This window comes from Magnolia sinica, chromosome 17 (genome assembly GCF_029962835.1).
Source record: "Magnolia sinica isolate HGM2019 chromosome 17, MsV1, whole genome shotgun sequence".
NCBI classification, from domain to species: domain Eukaryota; kingdom Viridiplantae; phylum Streptophyta; class Magnoliopsida; order Magnoliales; family Magnoliaceae; genus Magnolia; species Magnolia sinica.
Genome location: NC_080589.1, coordinates 28,999,389 through 29,023,970, shown reverse-complemented (window position 1 = coordinate 29,023,970; position 24,582 = coordinate 28,999,389). Strand labels below are relative to the sequence as shown.

The window sequence follows — 24,582 nt, the reverse complement described above, 5'->3', positions numbered from 1 at the left end:
GATTGTAGAAGTTGGGAGACTTATTGGGAGATGATCGACAGGAGATGGACAAAACAACTCCATCACGATCTTCATGCAGCAGGTTACTACCTAAATCCTAGGTATAGATATGCCCAATCATTTGTTGCGGATGATGAAGTTCGTGTCGGACTAAAAAATGTGATAAAGAGATTAGAGACTTAGATCTGCAAATAAAGGTATTGAATGAATTAGATACATTTGGAAATCGCCTTGGTAGCTTTGGAGATGCTCTTGCACAGCATGCAGTATCTAGGTTGCAACCGGCCGAATAGTGGATTAATTTCAGAGAGAGTACGAAGGCTCTCCAAAAAATTACAGTAAAAGTTTTGAGCCAGACAACATCTTCCTCTAGCTGCGAAAGGAATTGGAGTTGTTTTGTGCTCATTCATTCAAAGAATATGAATAGATTGCAGATTAGAACATTAGATAGATTTGTCTTCATGCACTATAATATAAAACTAAGAATGCGACGACATCATAGGAGCATTACAGCTGCTGATGACGGAGACTACTGTCCAATAAACTTGGACAATATTTATGATGAGGATGACCCACTTCTACCTTAGTTGGAAACATGGGAAAAACAAATTGAAGCGGATAGTGAAGAATTGGAAATTGATGACCCAGAAATACGCAGAGCGCAACAAGAGAGTCGTACAGATGTGTTGGACCCAGGAAGAGGGGCAGCGTTTATGCCACGTACGGATACGTCTCAAGATCAACAAAAAAGTAGCAGTGGTAGCGTGACCGTGTCGGATGATGACGATGACCCCCCTGCCCCTGGTGCTAGCACTTCTGGTGTTGCGCAACGCCCTATACAGCTGTCTACAGATCACGATGTCGATGAACATCGACGAGGTGGTACATAAGGTCGAACTTATGAGTGTACCGAGTCACGATACGGCCAGCAGGAGGTGGGTACATCTAGTGGTGCACCGGGTCCGGGAGGTCCGGAACATCAGTAGGCTCATGGTCTTGGTTATTATGATGGATATTCTTATGGTCAATTGGATTATGATGGTTATACTGAGCCTGTTCCATCACATTCATGTTGGAGTAGCCCTCTCGATCAATATCTATATGATTATAGATATCTAGATCCAAATTCAAGTTACTCATCACAGCAGACGCACTCTCAATCTCAAGATTCTCAACAGCCTGAGTATGGGCACCAGTATGACTATTCGACGGGCACTGGTGGATATCCTTATTCCGGGTCAGAGTCGTTACCTAGTCAGGATTAGTCATCCTCTGGTTTCGTTGATCTAGTATTTCCTTCTGGCACTGGATATTATGGATATGCAGCACCTACACCTATTGGACAGCCTCAGCCTGATGGTGACGATGACGATGATGTGGAGGTCGGGCAACCACAAAAAAACTGATTTTCATTTTGGTGGTGACTTGTGATTGTGAGTATATATTTGTATTAAGGTAAGTATTTGCAGCAGACAGCTCACAGGCCATAGTAGTATTATTGCAAGAAGCCATGCACACACTTGACACTGCCGAGCTTGTATTTAAAATATTATCGCAGAATGGATGGACAGTGTGGATATAACAAATACATAATAGGTTTTTATATTTTTTTAATATATATATATATATATATATATATATATATATATATATATATATATATATATATATATATATATATATATTCTTGACTTGAGGATGACAGGTCATAGATAGGAATCACAGTCACGTGCACAGGTATGTTCGAGAAATTCCTCAAAAATAATTGCAAACAGCTAATGCAAGATATTTTCATATTACATTCATTCTAATATATCTATCATTGATAGTAGATAGTTAGAAAATTAAATATATGATTTTTGTAGTCAAATTCAGGTTATCTGGTTCATAAATTCATCAGACAGTCTGATACAACTTCTCACCAAAGAGTGGACCGTTACACCACTATAAACATGTTCCAATTTATAAATGAATGCATATTTGGAATGCTTAAAATATTTCGGATTTAATCTATATTTTTTTATATTTTTTTAGCAATTTTTTTTTTTGTACCGTTACGGGTCGTTACGCCCCCATATCGCCGTTACGCTCCCGTATCCATATCGGTTTCGGAGGGCACCGTTACGCCAACCGATACCGATACGGGACACCTTAATCCTTTGTATATACAGTCGAACAACTGGATTTATCTCCAGTATCAGTTCGAGCATTGAGAATGTCCAGATGAACTCTAGGATTAGCTCTCCTTCGTGACAAGTACTCAATTAAGAAAGATAAGTGTTCAATCCGTTTGATTCTTCTCTTCCTAGTAAATTGATGGGGGGATCCGGCTTGAAACAGGCTCCTAGATCTTGGTTTGATAAGTTCAACTCAGCACTACTAACATTAGATAGTAGTTCATCAAGCTCTTCACTTTCTGTAACGAGCGACTGGTTTGAAGAAGCAAGAAAGAGCTTAACAAGTAGGAAGCCTCCGCTCGCTGCTTTTCGGCCTACGCTTGTTGCTCCAGCGCGCCGTCACTATTAACGAGGCTGGAACAACCTAATGCGCTTCGGCCCCCCTTTTGTTATCCACGTTGAGGGGAGCGAGCGACGGTAGCAACCTTCATCCGAGCACACATACTGAACCGGCATCATATAGTTTGAAATTTGAGACGGCAGTATTTGGTATTCTAGCATAATATGCTGCTTGATACACGTGCATCCAGAAATACTACACATGGCACACATTAACTCAAATTAAACCAACTAAACCGTGGAACACACCAACTATTGCCAAGTCATAGTCCCTAAATCAGATTCATTAGACAAGCCTGACATCTGATTTATCGACATTGGTTTGTTGAAATAGGACTCATATTGGGTCCTTAGTCATGCCTTAGTGGTAGAATCTCAAGAGTTTCAACACGAGGTCATGGGTTCGAGTACCCATCGTGGTGAAAAACCACTGTGGTGTGAGTGCGTGGGTGTGTGTGGGGTGTGAGTGCATGTGTAAAATAAAAAGGACCGATATGGCCAGCCACAACCAATTTTTAAACCTTGTTCCAAAGGTTGGTCTCTACTTCATACACTCAAACTCTATTTCTATTGGAAACATCACCACCAATGTCACAATTTTTTTGAATGATGAATCTCTCTCTCTCTCTCTCTCTCTCTTGGAGGGCGAATGATGATGAATCTCTTGGTCATACATGTTAACTAAAACTTGCCCTACAGCTATTCCTACTAAAATTGTATGATTCTAGATTCAAGAGCCTTCCTCCAAAACTCAAATATGATATTTGCTCCTTATCTGGTATCATTGACCAACACCATGTCATCCACAAATAACATGCAACAAGGGACCTCATCTTGGATGCTAGCAGTTAATTCACAGGTAAGGGCTTAATGCCAAATCCTGGTGAAGATGCACTGAACTTTATCGATCTCATGACGAGCTGTTCTTCACTGTTGTAATGACACTCTTATACGCGTCTTTAATGATGAGTAGATGTATCTTCCCTAGGTCCATTTCCTCATCACCCACCCATGACCTCTATAGGTATATCATCATCATCATCATCTAAGCCTTGTCCAAACTAATTGGGGGATCTCCATTGTTATATGCATTGAAAAAAATCTTAACATGACTTGCACGAAACTCAAATTAAATTGTGCAAATTGTGGGCCCCAATTATAGAAGGCAACATCATACCACTCAAGATATGATCCAACCGTCTACACTATTCGTACCAACTATCAACTTCTCAAAATGAGGTCCAATAGCCTGACTTGCTAAAGACGGCATTAGACTGTGTAATGAAATTGATGATCAGGTTGGCCATGACTGGGAGGATGATAAGGATCATCTGCTAACTTTTAGTGATCAACAAGAGGCCTGATTAGAGATCGCTGGTCAGAACTGGTAGATCAACAATAATGATGTGTGGCCAACAATTGGCTGTGGTATGGGATGACCACTGGTTGGGTCTAGCCGCAATTGAAGATCGTTGGTTTGATTGAGCAATGGTGGAAATCGATGGTCAAATCTACTGAATATGGATGATCAACAGCCAGATCTTGCACTGATCAAAGTCTAGTGGTTATATATATATATTGATATTAAAAGATCAATGGTTAGATCTAATGATAATGTATGATTTTTTTATTTTTTTTTTCTGAAGATTAATGATAATGTATAATTAATGGTCAAATCTAGCCATAGTAGAAGATCAATGGTTAGACTTAGTGATAATGGAAGATCAGTGGTTAGACTTAGTGATAATGGAAGATTAATGGTCAGATATTGTGATTATGGATTATTCAGTGGTCGAATCTAGTGTAATGAATAACTAATGATAGGATTTCGTTATGACTGACGGTCAATGTTTTGATCTAATACTAATTTTTGATGAATGGTCAGATTAACAGTAACTGATGATCAACAATCTGATCTAGCAATAATGGATGATGAACAGTCAGATTAAAAAATGGCAGATGATCAACAATCAAAACTTGCAATCATTTTGCAAAAGGTGATCTTGATGGTGCCCCCATTTGCTTGTGGCAACATATGCAGATGGTGCTCATTTGTGGACAAACTCTTGGTTTGTTTTGTTGCAAGATTGGCCAGTATATGCTAGCTTTGGGTACCACCTGTTTATCCCATGGCCTACTAACTGAATGGGTCAAATTGCCTCATTAAGTGAAAAAAAGAAAGAAGTGAAATTTATATCGTCCCCAACACACTCCTTGGGCCTAGTTTAGGGCGCCCTGGCCCTACAGGGTCAGGCTGCCAAGGGCGTCCGGCCCTTTGCCACACCTATTTTCCACACACAGTTTTGTAAGCATGTCATTGTTCACTTCAATAAGATATATCTGCACATATTTTGTGCTTTAATTACCATTTAATTGTAATTTTTAAGTATTTCAATCAGAGAAACGATCAGATGTTCAGACCTCGTTACCTTCCAGATGGTGATTAGAAGTGGCATGCACCCATATTCCATTACGTGCTAAGTGGACAAGGTTAATGCCACATCTGCACATTGCTGGCTCTTGATCTAATGGTGGTGATATTTACTCCCGGACATCTCATGTTCTTGTATCTTACACTGCATCATCCATCATATAATGTGTATATGCAGAAGTATCAGCATGTTGGGTTCTTTCTGGGCCATACCTTACTCTTGTGTCGCATGTTCTTACAGTCCCATGCTGGGAAGGTGGTGGAGAGACATTGGTACGAGAAGAACAAGCATATTTTTCCAGCTTCTAGATGGGAGGTAATCCCCCTCTCTTTCATCAGTCAAAAATGCTTCTAAAGAATCCATGGTTGGACCTGTTGAATATATTCAACATGATTATTGGATTTATTTGTTTCTGCACGATCTTGACTATCCATTTTTCATGCTATTAATAGGATGATTACTACCACCATGGCTTTCTCCTAGTGTGATGAATGGACTGTGTCTGGATTTGGATTGGCTGTCAACCATGTCATTTAAAAGATATAGGGAAATTAGCATTTTGCTTATGTACGTGTGCATGCATGTGTGATAATTGATCACCTGTGTATGAGTATGTATGCATGTGATCACCCATGGAAGGCTGTATGATAACTTTTAGCATGCAGCCCCATTTTGTTTTGCTAACATTTAATTTGTGGATATCCAATCCATGTAAATGGAGGGCTCCACCATCAAGATCACCTTGCACAAAAATCAAGTTGGTCCACTCACCAGGCAGGCCATGCCATCAAAATTGACAATGGCTGATGGTTTGACTTACTACGGGAGTGGCCCACCAAAAGGTGGATTGGCATGTTTTTCTTTTTCAAAACTAGGCAATCTTCACTGTGGGGCCAATGGATGCCCTACACAAGTGACTGAGCTCCTCTGTGTGTGTGCGTTTCTTTTCATGTGTCCTTTTTTTACTAAGAAACTACAGATTGTGGTTACTTGCTTTGTTTTGGGATGGTGTTTTCTAATGATCTGAAACTGGTGGTCTTGTGGTTACAGATATACGATCAGACGAAGAAATGGGAGCGTTATACAATTCATGGGGATTAAGGGTCCCCTTGGAAGCTTCATTCTTGGAATTCAAAGCAATTATTACCTTCTCATCTTTATACTATCACTTTGATCTCATCGGCATGTGGGAAGAAGGATGCCTTATATGTATTTGCCAGAGTAGGCAGACACCCAGAGTAGAAAAATATGCAGCTAGTCGATGCATGCATGCTTCTTATGTTGTTAGCCTTTTCTTATGTTGAATTTTTACCGTTGATCATTATGTCGACCTTGAATCATTTCGTAAATGGCATTGACAACTTGCATAGGAATTGATGAAAATAAGGTGTTGAAAAAAATCTAACAGTGGTTTCCTAGAATACATCCGACGTATTGCAATAAAGTATGTTAGGACTCTACCTGCAGGATTTCGGGGTTTTTTCAATGATACAAACTGTTTATGTGATATGGCTCCCCTTGGAGGATTTATTATGCCTGAAAAAACTCTCAGATTGAATATTTCAAACCTTTGATTATATGAAGGTTATGGTAACTGTCTATATTCCAAGCAAAGGAGCCAAAATTATGAAATGGTTGAGATAATCCAATTGGGAGGGCTTTTATTTGTTAGTCTTTCCACCCTTCCAATTGAGACTTCATATAATCAGTTTTGTTCATTGGAAGATGACCCAGATTCAAAAGGCCGAAGTACAGGTATCTTATTGGAATAATCAGGATGCATTCTATCAAGCCATGATGCGACAGATGAGTGAGTGTAGTCTTAATCTCTTAGATAATTAACATAAGTCTATTTAATAAAAGATTTGGCATTATGTCAAACAAAAGTGGCAAAAACGACTTAAAGAGTCAGTGGAGTTGTGAGTGAACATGTTTCAGAATGAATTATATCATAACATGATCAAAATGGTCTTGGTACCTCTATAGGTAAAATCCATTCAAATATTGTCTACAGCATGCGCCACTGTCACCTGGCTTTCTCTTGCTCTCTAGTATTATTAATTCTTAATTCCAGTTAAACCACAAGCAACTTTCAAAGTGACATGTTTTTGTACCGCTTGCTTGTTTTTTCCCTATTTCAGTGGTCTGCCACAATGCGACTATTTCCTATGCAGTATACAGTGCACCCACACTTGGGTTCACCATCAGACTGGGCCTGAAATTTTACCTGACTTCAAGTTTACAGACGTGCACATGCACAAGGGAGGTCTTACCATGATGTTCTTTAAAAAAAAATAAAAATAAAATGTCCAGCTGGGTTGGGTTGACTTGAAGACTTAATTGAGCCTTCACATGATTTGGCTTAATATTTAATAATAATTAAATAAAATATTAGAGGTAGTAATAAACATAAATATATGCTAAAATAAATAAAATGTAAATGCTTAGCATGAATATTAAGTTTGGCGCACATTAGTTGAGGAGCCTTTTCTGATAGTAAAGGCAAAGGTGAGGGTTTGTATCTCACCTATATTACCTTTTTTGTTCCCATCTTTTTTCTTTTTTCTTGAGTTTTCTAACGAAGAGGTTGGGATGGGTGAATGACTGTCTCGTGTCATTGCAAGTTGGGTTGAATCACCTGAGCCAGCAAGTCACGTCGATGAGTCTCTCAAAACTCTACCAAGTCGCAAGTCATGTCGACGAGTTTCTATCAAACTCTGCCAAGCCAAGCTGAGGAGCAAGTTTCTCATTGACTCGGTTTAAATCTCACCAAGTTGAGTTGAGTTGGCTGAGTTTTGAGTCGTGTCAGTGAATTGAAGAAATATGGGTCTCACATACAATTAGTTGATTAAAAAAGCGCAACTATTTGTATGGCTCATCCTAGTACGTTATCGAATCCATCCAGCAAGGTCATCCCACCAAGAAAATGAGATGGCCCAAAATCTTGTCGATTCAATCATCATGTGTTCACATGGTAGAAAATTTAGACAACCTACATAAAACGTCCAAATTCACATGGTTGCCCACTTGATGGTTGGATTGTCATCACTCTTTATATATATATATATATATATATAGGCATGCTCACCTGCACACCTAGCACGTCTGCACCTTTGTACACATGTCATGGGCATCTAATCCGAACAGTCCATGTAATGCGGAATCCCATGAAACCCCAAAGGAAAAATTTTCATCCTGATTTGGTGGGCCATAGCAAAGAGAAATGCAAATCAAAGGAGGAAATTGTTTTCATTTTTCATGGCCCACCAAAGTTTTGGATCAAAGTAAAAATTGGGCCCCTGGGCTTCTTAAGGTGCTGCTTCACGTGGACCGTTCAGATTTTGGAGTCACATCACGTATGATGAGTTCTCAAAAAAGTTCGCACGAGTTTCGTGTGCCCATTCGGTGTGTGTGTGTGTGTGTGTGTGTGTGTGTGTGTGTGTATATAAATTTATGATAATATTATTTTTAAGAGCATTAAAAGAGTATATGGATATACAATAAGATCAATGAAAGATGGAGAAGTTATTTTTATAATTAGTTATATGACAAACATACTAAGAGCATATGGATGGAAGAAAACGTAAACTCCAATGACATAAGCTACTATAGATACTTGCGTAGGATTTAGGATATTTAAAGTGAAAGAAGTTTGGAGAAAGATGAACACTGGAAAAGCCCTTGGATCATATGGTATACCAATAGAAGTTTGGAAGTGTGAGACATAATGGGTTATTTTGGTTGACAAATGTATTTAACAAAATTGTAAGATCAAAGAAAATATTAGACAAATGTAAAAGAGGTACCGTGGTGCCTACTTATAAGAACAAATGGGATATGCATAGCCGCACTAACTATTATCATATTAAATTTGAGGGAGTGATTAAGCAAAGACTAAAGCATGAGACGAATGGATCAAAAAATCAATTTTGGAGGGAGTGCGATTCCTCGAGGGTATGGGAGATCTACTCTCTCCTTTCCATTGGTTGCCTCGCTCGAGGGCTCTTGTGATGGGGGTAGATGGTATTATATTTGACCAGAACCACCACTAACCAATTATTATGATTCTATAGTCAGTTAGAGCCTGTAGAAACGCTTAAGATTGAGGACTCGAAGATCCTTAACCCTAAGATAACTCGTGAGTTTACGTTCCCGAGTTTTCGAGTAAGGTACTGTGGTTACAAAGAAGGAATGTGTTAGACACCCACTCTGCCCGTATAGATGTACGGTCTTTACTTCACAAGATCTGACTAATTTCTGAAGAATACAGATAGTTCTCGCATGCTGTTTATATCATGCGATGCAGAAAATGTAATATGGGGCCGTAATAAAGGTGTTTGATCAATTCCAATTTTTGATGGGCAGAATCCAACTATAACGTCAAGACGTAGAGCATAGGTTGTAAATGATCACTTGTAGGGTGTAAAGGATGCTTGATGCTATATGGATGCTTATGATAAAACGACGACCAATTGGTTAAGGTTTCTGGTGGACCTGCTGCAATGATATCGACAGGTCTCAAAACATACGCCCATTGTCACACCCCAAACTCGGGAACCGGGCTTTTAAAATTCTCAGACGCCGAATATGGTGCCAACAGCCTCTGTAGTACCCCATTCTCGGTTCACAGCTCTCGTATGCCAGGTTTCAATCCTGGGATCCTAAAAGGAGGATTTTCAGGGTGATTTTTTTTTTTTTTTGTAACGGAGCATAACTTCAAATGTACCCAAGTCACAAAACATCATTACCACATATCCACTAATATAATCTTTGAGCACAATACTGGAAAGGGAAATACAAGGTATAAAAAAACTCTAAAAGATCAGGCACATGCTCTTGCCTCAATGCTGCTACAGTTTAGCATAACTCGCACGTAACGAATGTGCATAAGCTTACTACGAAGCTTAGAGAGTACGTGCATGTGTGCGCAACGCATGTGCCAAGCAGACAAATGTCAGAGTAAGCAGAAATGATGAAGTAATAAATCGGTAAGTCCATAAATGTTATAGGCCTATATGGCCAAATGTCATATGTTAAAGATGTAATGTAATGTGCCAATCCTCCACTAGTCCAAATGTCAGAATAGTTCTCAATTGGATCATCATCGGGGTTTAATACACTTTTGACACTGGTTGCCGCCCATCGTGTGTAAGACCAAGCGAGTGCCAAAAACCTCACCATTCGCCTCGTCAGTGGTATACAAAAATGTAACGCCTTAAAAATTAGGGGTCGAGCAGAAGCTCAACTCCCGAGTTCCAACGCATCACTTACGCAACATAGATAATAATGATTAAATGTTGTCCGTATTAGTGCATTAAACATGAATAAAATTATACCAAATCAGCATATCATACTCTAGAGATAATTAGATTTCGCAAGCGAAGACTGTGATAAGTATATAAAGCATATAAGTGATCATAAGTCCCCAGAGTATGAATGTCACAAGGTTAAATAATTGCATGTATCATTCCAAAATTTATAAAATGACAAGGTGTAATGTTCAACTAGTTCGTAACCATATAGCCTCGTCGATGCAACTCCAGGTCTACATAGACCCGTCAAAGAGTTGCATGTAGGAGAACTCCTCCTCGTCGACGTAGAAGGAAGGCTCCGTCTCGTAAGCCTTGTTGTTATCTGAAACTACAATAAAGTCTAGTTGGTGTTTTAAAACACCGCCCCAGAGTGAGAGTGAGTGATCAATTCAGTGGAGCTATAAGGCAAAGGTTAACATGTTATCAATTCAATTAAGCAGTAATGATAAAGCAATACAACAATCATGCCTTAAGTGCTCTTGTTAATATAAGGATGGGATGCGATAATGATGTATGCCCTCGCTTGCACTCCCTCTGCGACATCATCTCATGGTCGCATATGCAACACTCCTTGCTCAACTCCAACTCCAAAGGCACATGCAATGCGGTGCATGTGCGTGATTAGCCAAGTTCTTAATTAGACTTATTCATACAGCAGGTTTGGGAAGCTAAGGTACCTCTCTTTATATCATTAACCCAAAAAATGATCCAGCTAGGGTTGTCAATCATAAATAATCACATACGATAGGCAAGTTCGCGAGTTTACACTCTAGGTTGCTATGGGAGGCTTGTCACCTCATCATAGGCTTAAATCATACTCAAGGTCTGAAATAGCCATGCTATATGTCCTAGAGGGGGGGTGAATAGGACTATGCCAAATTAAAAATAAATACAGCGGAATATGAAATAAAGAATATATAGCAATCACAGAATAAGAATGGAAAGCAACCTAAAATAGAGAAATAGAAACACAAATTGTTCTAAGGACAACCTTACACCAAAAACCAAAGTTTATGGTAGGACAACCTTATTTCTAGAACAAATAGAGAAACTGAAGCTCAACGTAATAATAAAGAGATAGCAAAAATATAATGCTGAAATGTAAATCTAAATTATTACAACATTGCCCACTATGCTTGAAATGAAATGATTACAACATTCACATTCACACATATATTCCACAATTCTGAATGATAAAAGATAGGAAATATAAATCACACATCCACAACACAAAGAATTATAGTGGTTCGCCTGTGTGTTCACCAACTGTTAAACAACAACCACATAGAATGCTACTCCACTCCTAATATCCTCACACAAGGGATATTAGCGTTTGCTATCAAATAGGTTTTCACAGGTTCACCCAAAACCTTCACAATTGTGTCTTTTTCAAAGGGCTTACACAATTCAAAAACCCTCACTTCTGAGTTTTCTGGCTCTCCTCAAATAACCAACAACTTTGAGATTTTTCTGGCTCAACCTCAAACAAAATCAAATAATGTAAATTACACAAATTGTAAAATACCTGATTTTCTCCTTCGTTGTAGCAGCCCAGAAGAATCAAGTCGGAGTAGAGATTTGAATGTCAAAGTTCAATGTCCAATACTCACTTTATAATGGTTCTAGGTTCTAATAGATTTTAAATTAAAACAAAAGGGCTAGCTCTAATTGATTTTGATTCCAGAAAAAAGGAAAACAACAATTCCTCTTTTCAGATTAGATTGGAATGCAAGAAACAAAATCAATTAAGAAAGCTAAAGAAAGAGAATATTAAATATGCACACTTAGCTTATATGGAGCACCGACTTATCTCTCAGAAGACCGAATTAATTTAGCTTAAAGTTCATGTTTTATTCTGAGATTCGTGCTCTATTTATAGGTGAGCAATTCACACCTTCGACTGGTCTAAGGACCTCTATGACTGATCGTAGAACCAACAGATATTTGAAAAATTCGGGCGCGATAAGATTTGACAGTTTTACGATTGGTCGTATGTGGTCTACGACTAGTCGTGGGTCTCCTACGACTGGTCGTAGGCTCCCTTCGACTGGTCGTAGGTGGCCGAATTTCAACGCTGTTCTTTGAGTCGTAGGTCTACGACTGGTCGAAGATGCAGTCGACACTGTTCCTACGACTGGTCGAACAGTCCCCAGGACTAGTCGAAGCCTAATAGAAAATTTTTAATTTTTATAACAAACTTACGACTGATCCAGGAATTTCTTAGACAGGTCGAAGCAATGCTAGGACTAGTCGAACAAAGTCCAAGACTAGTCTTTGAACAGACCAAACTCACTTATAGAAACCATATGAATTATGTATCCAAAATGACCTACTCTAAAGGTCAACCTAAGGTCAGTCATACCTCAGGAGTGAAGTAAGGACATTGAACATAGGAGACATGTGACCTTTGAAGTCTTGATGGAGCTCAAACTTGAAAGCTTCTTGAGATCTTGAGGTAGAACTTGAATGCATCTTGAGATCTTGATAACAATCTCACTTTTTCGAGTCTTGACTTGTGAACAATGATTGTTAATCGAAATTGATCTTGATAGAGCATTGTTCTTCATATATGCAAGCTTCATAGTAGTGTCTTTGGCACCACAAATTTGACAACACACAGGGCTATAAACTATGGCACTTATAAAAACCGACATCAATTTTCCACTAACAACCCTAATCGGCGTGATTTTGAATAGTGGGCCAGGATTAAAGAATCATACACTAGTTATTATCAACCAGCATCCTGCAGACTTGTAAATCATTATTTAGTCCACCTTTGCACACCACTGCACATACTCCCCCTAAGTAACATACTCATAAAACATCATACAAAACAATGCTACTCCCTCCTCATGACAACATCCATATATACATGTCTATAACATATCCATACTCCCCCTTTTTTATCACAATAGATTAAAGGAAGCACAAAATATTTGGTTGAGGAGAAATAATCAATGAGAACTATGAGAGTTAACATAGCATAAGCAACACACATAATTCATAGACTGAGTTAAGTTAAAGAGAGTGACAAACTCAAAAATAGTTAGGAGTAATAAAGTTATCACAGACCAGTAATCATAAAAATACTAATTTGACCCAAATGAAGGAGCAGGAATGGAAGGATCAAGTTGATGCATGCCTTTGTTCAAGCGCCTAAGATATTTGCGCATATATTTGAACTGTAAATCATGGACAACAGACATGTTTTTCATTTTAGCATTTAGACCTTCAACTTTATATTCCAATGCACTTAGACGTGCATCAAATGAAGAAGGCTCATAATCTAGATCATTTGTAGAATCGGACTCAAGGTCTTCAAAAATATCATCCATGTTAATATCATCAGGAGGAAGATCACCAGCTTCTTCCTCATGTTCAGCTTCCGCACCGCCAACACTATCACCTTGGCAAGGAAGGTAATCCAGTTTCATCTTATTGATATTGGAATTGTTAAATATCAAATGATGGATAGGGGCCTCTCCAACTGGCATGTTGACTGACATGTGTAGCCAACATAGTCATCAAATATCCAAAAGGAATGTCACTATGACCAGGATGGAGATGAAACTGAATGATGAAATGACAAATCAAGGATGGTAAACAAATGTTAACACCTCTAACAACAGAATGAAGAATACGAACCATGAAGGACGTCAATTCAGATTTGTTACCCGACCGAGGATACAAATTAGACACAGATTTTGTGAAGAATTCTGTATTTGGGTAACAAATACCTTGAGGGAAGCGCATTCCCTTTATGCGTCCATTGTATATACAAATTGCATAAGTCCTTAGTCAACATACATTTTTCAGCGACAAAGGGTTTATCATATAAAGTATGGATATGAATACCCCGATCATTCACTAGAATATCTATAAGGGTTGAAATCAAATGTCGATCAACTTCAAATGGCCTTCCCTTAGGGAGATAGAAAAAGTTAAATTTTCCAGAGAGAAAGCACATATGCATGCAAACATGGATTGGGCAATGGACCAGTATGCAGGCCCACCCCAAAGCAATAAGTTATTCTAACCTACAGATTGGAGCATAGAAAAAATATTAAAAGGAGCAACATGAATAATATCAACTGGATGCTCAACAATAATATTATGCAATCGGATGTCCCGAACATAAGATGGATCTTCCTCAGGAGCCTTAAGATGACGCTTAGTGATAGGGGCTGACCTAGAAGAAGCAGACGGACCACGGGACAGATTTTCTTTCTTTAGAAGCCATATGCAACAAAGATTTCAAGAATATAGAGAGTTGCAAAGGATTGAGAAATGGGTTTTCTCAAATATGATTTTTCAAAAAAAATTCCCAAATCTCAACTAAATTCGAAATAGACAACTCCAAGAGAGAAATAGAAGCAATCTAGACACAAATCTATAAGTAAAATGCAAATAGAGCACTAACCTTGAAGATTTTGGAAGATGGGTTCGACTAGTCATGTGTCGGCTCGCTGGAGAGAGAAGTTGAAATGAAGAAGAAGATATTTTTCCCAAATTTTAAGTGAATCCACGCGATTCACGACTGGTCATGGATACTCATAACTGGTCGAGTACAGGCTAAAAAATCTGATTTTTACATATTTATCAAGATTTGAAAACTAAACTAGCAAATATATACACTATGATACAAATAGGCATAATTAATCAATTTAAAATGCACATACCGAGATAAAAGTTCCTTTTGTTAAACCTTCTTTTGTCGAGTGATTTAGTGAAAATATCAGCACGTTGATTCTCGGTAGGGATATATTCCAAAGATATAACTTTTTCTTTTACTAATTCCCGAATATAATGAAATCTAATGTCAATGTGCTTAGTACGAGAATGCTGAATTGGATTTTTTAAAATATTTATAGCACTAGAATTATCACAATATAATAACATAGAATCCTGTTTAATTTCATAATCACTTAGCATATGTTTCATCCAAACAAGCTGTGTACACGCATTACCAGCTGCGATATATTCAGCTTCAGCTGTTGAAAGTGATATAGAACTTTGTTTCTTGCTAAACCAAGAAACTCAACAGTTTTCGATATAAAAACAACCACCACTGGTTGATTTTCGATCATCAAGATTACCAGCCCAATCAACATCCGAGTACCCAGCTAATTGAACACTAGTTTCATGAGGATACCGAGACCGAGATTAACAGTACTTGCGACATATCGTATAATCCGCTTGACAGCAGTCAAGTGCAACTCTTTAAGTTCAGATTGATATCTAGCGCAAATACCAACACTTAGAGCGATATCTGGTCTACTAGCAGTTAAATACAATAAACTACCAATCATACTCCGATATAATTTCGGATTCACATTTTTACCTGCAGAATCTTTTGAGAGTTTCAAGGTTGTACTCATAAGAGTATCAACGTTCTTACCATTCTTAAATCCAAATCTCTTAATCAAATTCATAGCATATTTAGATTGAGAAATGAACATTCCATCAAGTTTTTTTTTTTACTTGCAACCCGAGGAAATAATTCAATTCCCCAACCAAGCTCATTTCAAACTGAGATTTCATCAAATCTGCAAACTCAATAGTCATGTCAATACAGGTAGATTCATAAATGATATCATCAACATAGATTTGTACTAATAAGATGTGATCCTTATGTTTTTTAATAAACAGAGTTTTATCAACACATCCTATTTGAAAATTATGGCTTAATAGAAACTTTGTTAGTTTCTCGTACCATGCCCTAGGAGCTTGTTTTTAACCGTAAAGTGCCTTTTTAAGACGATACACATGATCAACATTTTTTGGGGTCTTCAAAACCCATTAGTTGTTCAACATAAACTTCCTCATGCAGATCGCCATTTAAAAATGCACTTTTCACATCCATTTGGTAAATCTTAAACTTTCTAAAACATGCAATGGATATAAAGAGTTTGATTGATTCAAGATGTGCTACTGGTGCAAAGGTTTCATCATAGACAATACCTTCAATTTGAGTGTAACCTTGTACACTAGCCTAGCCTTGTTTCTAATTATATTGCTAAGTTCGTCGGACTTATTTTTGAAAATTCATTTGGTTCCAATGATGTGTTTATCTTTAGGTCTAGGTACGAGATACCAAACATCATTTCTCACAAATTGGTTAAGTTATTCTTACATCGCAACAATCCAGTTTTCATCAGCAAGAGCTTCTTTTACGTTAGATGGTTCTATCTGGGATGTAAAACATACGTAATTGCATAAATCCTCAAGTTATCTATGGGTACGAACACCGGTGAGAGGGTTTCTAAGAATCTGTGTGGTTAGATGATTTTTAATAGTCCTTAGTTCAGAATCAGTCTGATTAGATGAAGTATCAGGTTTATCAATTACAAGTACTTCATCATTATCTAAATTTGAGACTGGTGTGTTTAAGTGATCATAAATGACCACATTGATGGAATCTTGAATCACACCGGTCCTTTTGTTCAGAACCCTATAAGCTCGACTGTTTAAAGAGTATCCTAAAAAGATCCCTTCATCACTCTTCATATCAAACTTTTTCAGAATTTCACGATCTCGTAAAATATAGCACTTGCTGCCAAAAATTCGAAAGTATTTGATAATAGGCTTTTTATCGAACCACATTTTGTAAGCCATTTTATTATTACCTTTACTAGCGTAAACCTGGTTAATAATATAGCAAGCTGTATTAACTGCTTCAGCCTAAAGATTCTTAGAGAGCCTCATACTATTCAACATGACATTAGCCATTTCAACTATACCATTTTGTTGTGGATTTTTGGGTGCTGAGAATTCATGTAATATTCCCTGGTCGCTACAGAACTTCTCAAAACTGCTATTCTCAAATTCAGATCCATGATCACTATGAATCTTACTGACTTGAGAAGCTTTTTCAGTTTGAATCCTTTTGAAAACCTTTTTTACTTCTTCAAGGGTTTCTGATTTGTCCCTTAAGAAGACAACCCATGTATATCTGGTAAAGTCATCTACTATTACCAAAATATTTCTTTTGCCACCTTGACTTTCCGTCCTGGTAGGTCCTACTAGATCCATATGGAGAAGCTCGAGTGGTCTTGATGTGGTATTGGAATTCACCTTTTTGTGTGAGTTCCTTGTTTGTTTGCCAATCTGGCATTCACCACATATTTTATCTAATTTTTGTAGTTTGGGTAGACCTCTCATAAGTTCCCATTTGCTCAATCTATATAGATTTCAGTAGTGTACATGTCCAAGACGTTTGTGCCATAAGTCAGTCTCGTCTATATGGACCATGTAACACGATTGATTAGATGAGCTGGATTCGTTAACAATATAGCAATTTTCAGACGTTCTATGTCCAGTTAGTATTATTGAACCCTTGTTGTTTAGAATCTTACAGCTTTGATTAGAAAACCGTACACTATGATTATTGTCGCATATTTGAGATATGCTAAGCAAGTTATGTTTTAGACCTTCAATATATAAAACATTTTTAAACAAAGGAAGGTTAAAGAGTTGAACAGTACCTTGGCCTATAATCTTGCGGTTGCTGCCATCACCAAATGTGACTGAACCATCAGTCATGTCTTTGAGAACGGTTAATAAACCTTTATCACCAGTCATATGCCTTGAGCATCCACTGTCTAGGTACCACTTTGAATGGCTTGTGGCTTTGAAAGCGGTGTGAGCAACCAAGCAGGCAACTTTAGGAACCCATTTTAGAACTATTTTGGGTTTAGGAGTATTGTTGGTCTTCTTCTGACTGATGTTGTAAGAATGACCTACTGAGTTAGATTTTAAGAGCTCCTTGAGTAAATCTACTATCTTTTCAGCAAGAGGGTTTCGGTTCTGATTTTAAAGTTGACATGTTTGCTTTTAGGTTTTTGAAAAGTTTTTGTATTTTTAGAAAAACTTTGATAAGTACTTTTTACTTTTGAGTTTGAGGACTCTCCTTTCACGAACTTAGGAGGAGTATACTTTTGATTAGGAGTTGTATTCTTATCATAGCCCAATCCAGATCGATCGCCACTTTTTCTTGATCTGGATAATAGTTTTTTTAACTTTGGATCTCCTTGGGCATACCTCCATGTATCCTTTAAACTCAGAAGAGAAGATATTTCATTTTTAAGTATCTCATTTTCAGATTTCAGATTTTCAATCAGCGAGGTTTTGAATTCTAAATCGCATTTTGATTTTTCAAAACAATCTGAAATTTGGAATTTTTCTAAAACAAGTGATTCAAAACATTCTTTGAGTTTAAAAAACTTTTCTTTTTGAAGTTTAAGTTTGACAGCAATTTTACAACTTTCCTTGTATAGGGCATTGTAAGCATCTTGAAGATCATCTTCATTTTCATAATCACTGTTCAAATTTTCTTCGCCAGTCGAATCATCATGATCTAAAAAAGTGAATTTGGCTAGAGTCATAAGGGCTTTAACTTCACTGCCCGACTCGGTTTCAGAATCTTTTGATTCAGAAGAAGCTTCAGAATAAGATGATTCATCCTAAGTAGCCAACATACCCTTTCTTTTTGTTTTGTCCTTTTTAGGACATTTGTTTGCTAAGTGCCCATACTCTTGGCAGTTGTAACATTGACTATCATTTAAAGACTTCCAACTTTTAGATATATGTTTAGATCTTTTCTTATCATTTGATTTTTGAAAATCTACCCTTTTCTTGCTTTTGAAAATCTTGTAAAATTTCTTCGCTAAAAGAGCCATATCATCTTCAGAATTTTCTAAATTCGAGTTTTCTTGAGAAATAACTTTAGAAGATTTGAGAGCAATGGATTTACTTTTAGGAGCTTTAAAGTTTAACTCATAGGTTTGCAAAGAACCAATTAGTTCTTTTACCCTCATATTATCCGTATCACGAAGTTCCTGGATTGCGGTTACCTTAGAGTTGAACCGTTCAGGAAGTGAGCGTGGTATCTTTGCACATACTTTACTTTCTGGGATTTTATCGCCAAGACCCCACATTGAGTTTACAATGTCATTTAATCTTGTGTAAAAGTCCATAAACATTTCATTTTCCTCCATATGAATTTCTTCAAATTTAGTTGTGAGGAGTTGGACTTTAGATTTTTTGACAATTGTAGTACCCTCATGTGTCATTTCTAATATATCTCAGGCTTGCTTTGCAGTATCACAAGATATGATTCTTTTGAACTCATCCGGTGATAGTGCGCATGTGATTGCATTTAGTGCTTTTGCATTGGCACTACTTTCATTTTTCTGAAGGGTGGTCCATGAGAAATATGGTGTTACTTTCATTGATTTTGAACCATCAATACCAGTCACTTCAGTGGTAGGTGGGTTCCATTCAGTCACTGTAGCTTGCCATACACTCTCTTCCATTGATTTGAGGAAGATCCTCATCCTGGCTTTCTAATAGGCATAATTGGAGCCATCAAAGGGTGGAGGCCTAGTGACTGATAGGCTATCAAAATTTGACATCTTATATATAGCTTAGATCGTTACCTCAGGAATTAAATCCAAATAAAAAGTAATAAGTGCGAGCTATTAGGCTCTGATACTACTTGAAATGGCCAAGCTATATGTCCTAGAGGGGGGTGAATAGGACTATACCAAATTAAAATAAATACAGTGGAATATGAAATAAAGAATAGATAGCAATCACAGAATAGGAATGGAAAGCAACCTAAAATAGAGAAATAGAAACATAAATTGTTCTAAGGACAACCTTACACCAAAAACCAAAGTTTATGGTAGGACAACCTTATTTCTAGAACAAATAGAGAAACTGAAGCTCAACATAATAATAAAGAGATAGCAAAAATATAATGCTGAAATGAAAATCTAAATTATTACAACATTGCCCACTGTGCTTGAAATGAAATGATTACAACATTCACATTCACACATACATTCCGCAATTCTGAATGATAAAAGATAGGAAATATAAATCACACATCCATAACACAAAGAATTATAGTGGTTCGCCTGTGTGTTCACCAACTGTTAAACAACAGCCACACAGAATGCTACTCCACTCCTAATATCCTCACACAGGGGATATTAGCGTTCACTATCAAATAGGTTTTCACAGGTTCACCCAAAACCTTCACAATTGTGTCTTTTTCAAAGGGCTTACACAATTCAAAAACCCTCACTTCTGAGTTTTCTGGCTCTCCTCAGATAACCAACAACTTTGAGATTTTTCTGGCTCAACCTCAAACAAAACCAAACAATGTAAATTACACAAATTGTAAAATACCTGATTTTCTCCTTCGTTGTAACAGCCTAGAAGAACCAAGTCGGAGTAGAGATTTGAATGTCAAAGTTCAATGTCCAATACTCACTTTATAATGGTTCTAGGTTCTAATAGATTTTAAATTAAAACAAAAGGGCTAGCTCTAATTGATTTTGATTCCAGAAAAAGGAAAACAACAATTCCTCTTTTCAGATTAGATTGGAACGCAAGAAACAAAATCAATTAAGAAAGCTAAAGAAAGAGAATATTAAATATGTACACTTAGCTTATATGGAGCACCGACTTATCTCTCAGAAGATCGAATTAATTTAGCTTAAAGTTCATGTTTTATTTTGAGATTCGTGCTCTATTTATAGGTGAGCAAATCACACCTTCGACTGGTCTAAGGACCTCTCCGACTGATTGTAGAACCAACAGATATTTGAAAAATTCGGGCGCGATAAGATTTGGCAGTTTTACGACTGGTCGTAGGTGGTCTATGACTGGTCGTGGGTCTCCTACGACTGGTCCTAGGCTCCCTTCGACTGGTTGTAGGTGGCTGAATTTCAACGCTGTTCTTTGAGTCATAGGTCTACGACTGGTCGAAGATGCAGTCGACACTGTTCCTACGACTGGTCGAACAGTCCCCAGGACTAGTCGAAGCCTAACAGAAAATTTTTAATTTTTGTAACAAACTTACGACTGATCTAGGAATTTCTTAGACAGGTCAAAGCAGTGCTAGGACTAGTCGAACAAAGTCCAAGACTAGTCTTTGAACAGACCAAACTCACTTATAGAAAACATATGAATTATGTATCCAAAATGACCTACTCTAAAGGTCAACCTAAGGTCAGTCATACCTCAGGAGTGAAGTAAGGACATTGAATATAGGAGACATGTGACCTTTGAAGTCTTGATGAAGCTCAAACTTGAAAGCTTCTTGAGATCTTGAGGTAGAACTTGAATGCATCTTGAGATCTTGATAACAATCTCACTTTCTCGAGTCTTGACTTGTGAACGGTGATTGTTAATCGAAATTGATCTTGATAGAGCATTGTTCTTCATATATGCAAGCTTCATAGTAGTTCTTTGGCACCACAAATTTGAAAACACACAGGGCTATAAACTATGACACTTACAAGGTCACTACGAGAGGCTCGTCACCTGATCGTAGGCCTATTTTATACTCGAGGTCACTACGGGAAAGGCTCATCACCTTAGTGTAGGCCGACAGCTCGAATACTGTGTCCCATACCACTGTATTCGGCTCACGAGTTTGGGTTGCTCACTGGTCACTACAGGGAGGCTCGTCACCCCAGCGTAGGCCAACAGCTCGACCACGATATCCCATACTACCATGCTTGGCTCAGGAGTCTTGGCGGATCGTGGTACTAAGGTTAAACGGGTATTTCACTGGTAAGTTGGTACCTTAGATTCAAACAGTACCGTCCATACATGGTGAACATATATTAGGCCAATTAAGTTACTGGACAAGCTCAACTGCTACGAGCACACGTTGAATTAATTGACATGGATCGCATACGCACTCCTTGTTGCCTAACCATTGTCGATAATCACCGTATGACTCGGATTCATCGAACATATCCGTGGTGTCTAAACTGATTCAGCCACTCGATCGGAAGTGATTATCGATTGCCTGAACTACATCGTAGCCCCAATCACACTCCAAACAATTGCATTCACATGTGATAATCAAAGACAACATGTGACAACCAATCTAAATATAAATCTCATTTGAGCATTTCAACAAACACATAGTGCAGATGTTATTATACATATACATTTCATCCATAAATTACGTAGTAGTAAGATAGGTTATATAAAGGAAACTGTACCTGTAGATAAGAAAATTGAGAATCCAATCTTAACACCCTCATTAAATACATTTCAACAAACATTTTCCCATTCAGGCATTTTATTAAACACTTAGACTACACATATCACATACATGTAATAAATTAGTTAAAACATATATTATAGCAAATCCTTTCACAAGAGAGTTGCCACACGTGCAACAATCATGTATTCCCAAACAACAATCATGGCAAGCAGAAATCATAATTTCATATTCGTACAAACATTTAAACAAACACATGGAATGCCTTATTTTCAACATAGTTCATATATATGTAATACGCAGAAAACATCGCATCTAAGCATATAGGATAGCAATCAAGTCAGTCATAAATCATTACTGACATTGAAAGCCTTGAAAACCATAACCTAAACATTTATAGTCCGCACCTTCCGTCGGTAAACTCATATCGAACTTAGTTCAAACACTATGCCTTCGTCTACGGCACAATGGCTACCTGAATCACGAAATAGGTTAGCTATTTCATCGATTCTTCTACTTGGATACCTAAAACAGATTAGGGTTGGATTTTCTTACCCAAAAACGGAATTAAATCACTGGTATAGCGATGCAGGCAAGATGATTTGGTAAGTCGAGCGGCATGAATGAATCCAACAACTATCTCTCACACTCTCTCTTCTCGTCACTCTTTCCTTCTCTTTTTCTCTCTTCTCTCTCTTAGGGTTTGGAAATTCATATGGAATGAGAGAGGAGTGGGTTAAGGTCCTTATATAGGCCTAGAACTGATGTCAATGGCCCCAGGGCCATGGTATACTTAGGTTATAGCCAAAAGTCGTCTATTTCAGTCCAACAGAGCTCATCTAGAGGTCCATTGCTTACCTACGGTCTGAAGAAAGTTCCATGACAATGGATCTATGTCAAGTTAAAGTTTTGGTCCGATCGGATTTGTAGATCCACCATGGAGGACTAGTTTCAGTTCAACGACCATTGTCACTCGATCAGGGCCATAAGTGCACTGACATGTGTAGGAAAATTTTTCTGATCCAAGGGTGCAGTTGGGTCAGAATCTGACTGTTTGAAACCTTAAATTTGGCCTGCAAGCGAATGACCCAATTCACTTAAGTTTGAGTATATTTTCTAAAGATATTCGCGTTTCTCACACACTTCGCTCTAGGCCCAAGTTGTGCGTTTCTGGATACTATTTGGACTTGATTCCCGAGATGGTAATCAAGCCTAGTAAGGCAGTTATAAACGTATACTTTTGCGTTAATCGGACTTTTGACGCGCAGTCCAGGTCCGATATAGAGTTTCAATGTGCTCCCGAGAGCAACTGAGTTTTGAGATTGATCCTAGGTTTTTAAGTAATGTATAGTTAGCGATTCTACCAGTTTTGGGTCTTATAGTTCGTATAGAAAGCAGTTCAAGCTAATCTACTAATTAATTCAGTTTAGTACTTAATTAATTTTTATCTAATTTGTAAAGGATTCGATCCTTGGTGATTTCTACCTGAGGTAGTACTCGGGTCTTTGTACGGATTTTTCTGAGACGTTACAATCTACCCCCCTTAAAGAAAAATTTCATCATCAAAATTAGTATCTTTTCATACTCCTCGAGAATCTGAGGGTAATTCTTGCAGACCTTGGCTTCTGTTTTCTAAATAGCCTCTTCCTCAGTATGGTGTGTCCATAGCACCTTCACAAGTGGGATAACCTTACTGCGCAACATCTGCTCCTTCCTATCTAGAATCTACATTGGTTGTAGTACATCGGTAGCATCCTCACTCAACTGTACCTATCCCATTTGATAATGTGGGAAGGGTCAGAAACGTATTTCTTCAGCATCAATATATGAAATTCGTTGTGCAGCCTGCGAGTGGTGTGGACAACGCAAGGCGGTACGCAACCACAACCACTCTGTTTAGTATCTGTAATGGGCCAATGAATCATGGCATGAGCTTCCCCTTCTTGCCAAACCGAACGACTCCCTTCATGGGGGAGACCTTCAAGAATACATGGTCCCCAACCTCAAACTCTTGCGGTCACAGTCTTATATTGGCTTAGCTCTTCTGTCTGCTCTGTGCTGCAAGAAGTCGACGCCTGATAATGCCGATCTTCTTTAAGGTTGCCTGTACTATCTCTGGGCCAATCAAACTCTTATCGCTAACCTCTGGCCAACAATGCGGTGCTCTACAGGGGCCTCATACAACGCTTCATAGGGGGCCATGCCAATACTCATTTGGAAGTTATTGTTATAAGCGAACTCAGCATAAGGAAGATAGTCATCCCAACTGTCCTTGAAATAGAGCACACATGCCC

General features: G+C 38.0%; 1 protein-coding gene across 6 annotated transcripts in view; it reads left to right on the top strand.

Annotated features, from left to right (window-relative positions):
• The window catches only part of LOC131231667 (protein XAP5 CIRCADIAN TIMEKEEPER), a 64,538-nt gene extending 58,303 nt beyond the window's left edge, over positions 1–6,235 (top strand). For 2 of the 6 annotated variants that reach the window (XM_058227942.1, XM_058227943.1), the window contains 2 exons: positions 5,189–5,263; positions 5,999–6,235. In XM_058227942.1, the coding sequence (XP_058083925.1) occupies positions 5,189–5,263; positions 5,999–6,122 (199 nt within the window). In that variant the 3' untranslated portion in view covers positions 6,123–6,235. Of the gene's footprint in view, positions 1–4,952; positions 5,048–5,188; positions 5,264–5,998 lie in introns of those variants that run through there. The other 4 variants (XR_009164498.1, XR_009164499.1, XR_009164501.1 and 1 more) reach the window with 4 other exon arrangements.
• Positions 6,236–24,582: the final 18,347 nt, after the last annotated feature.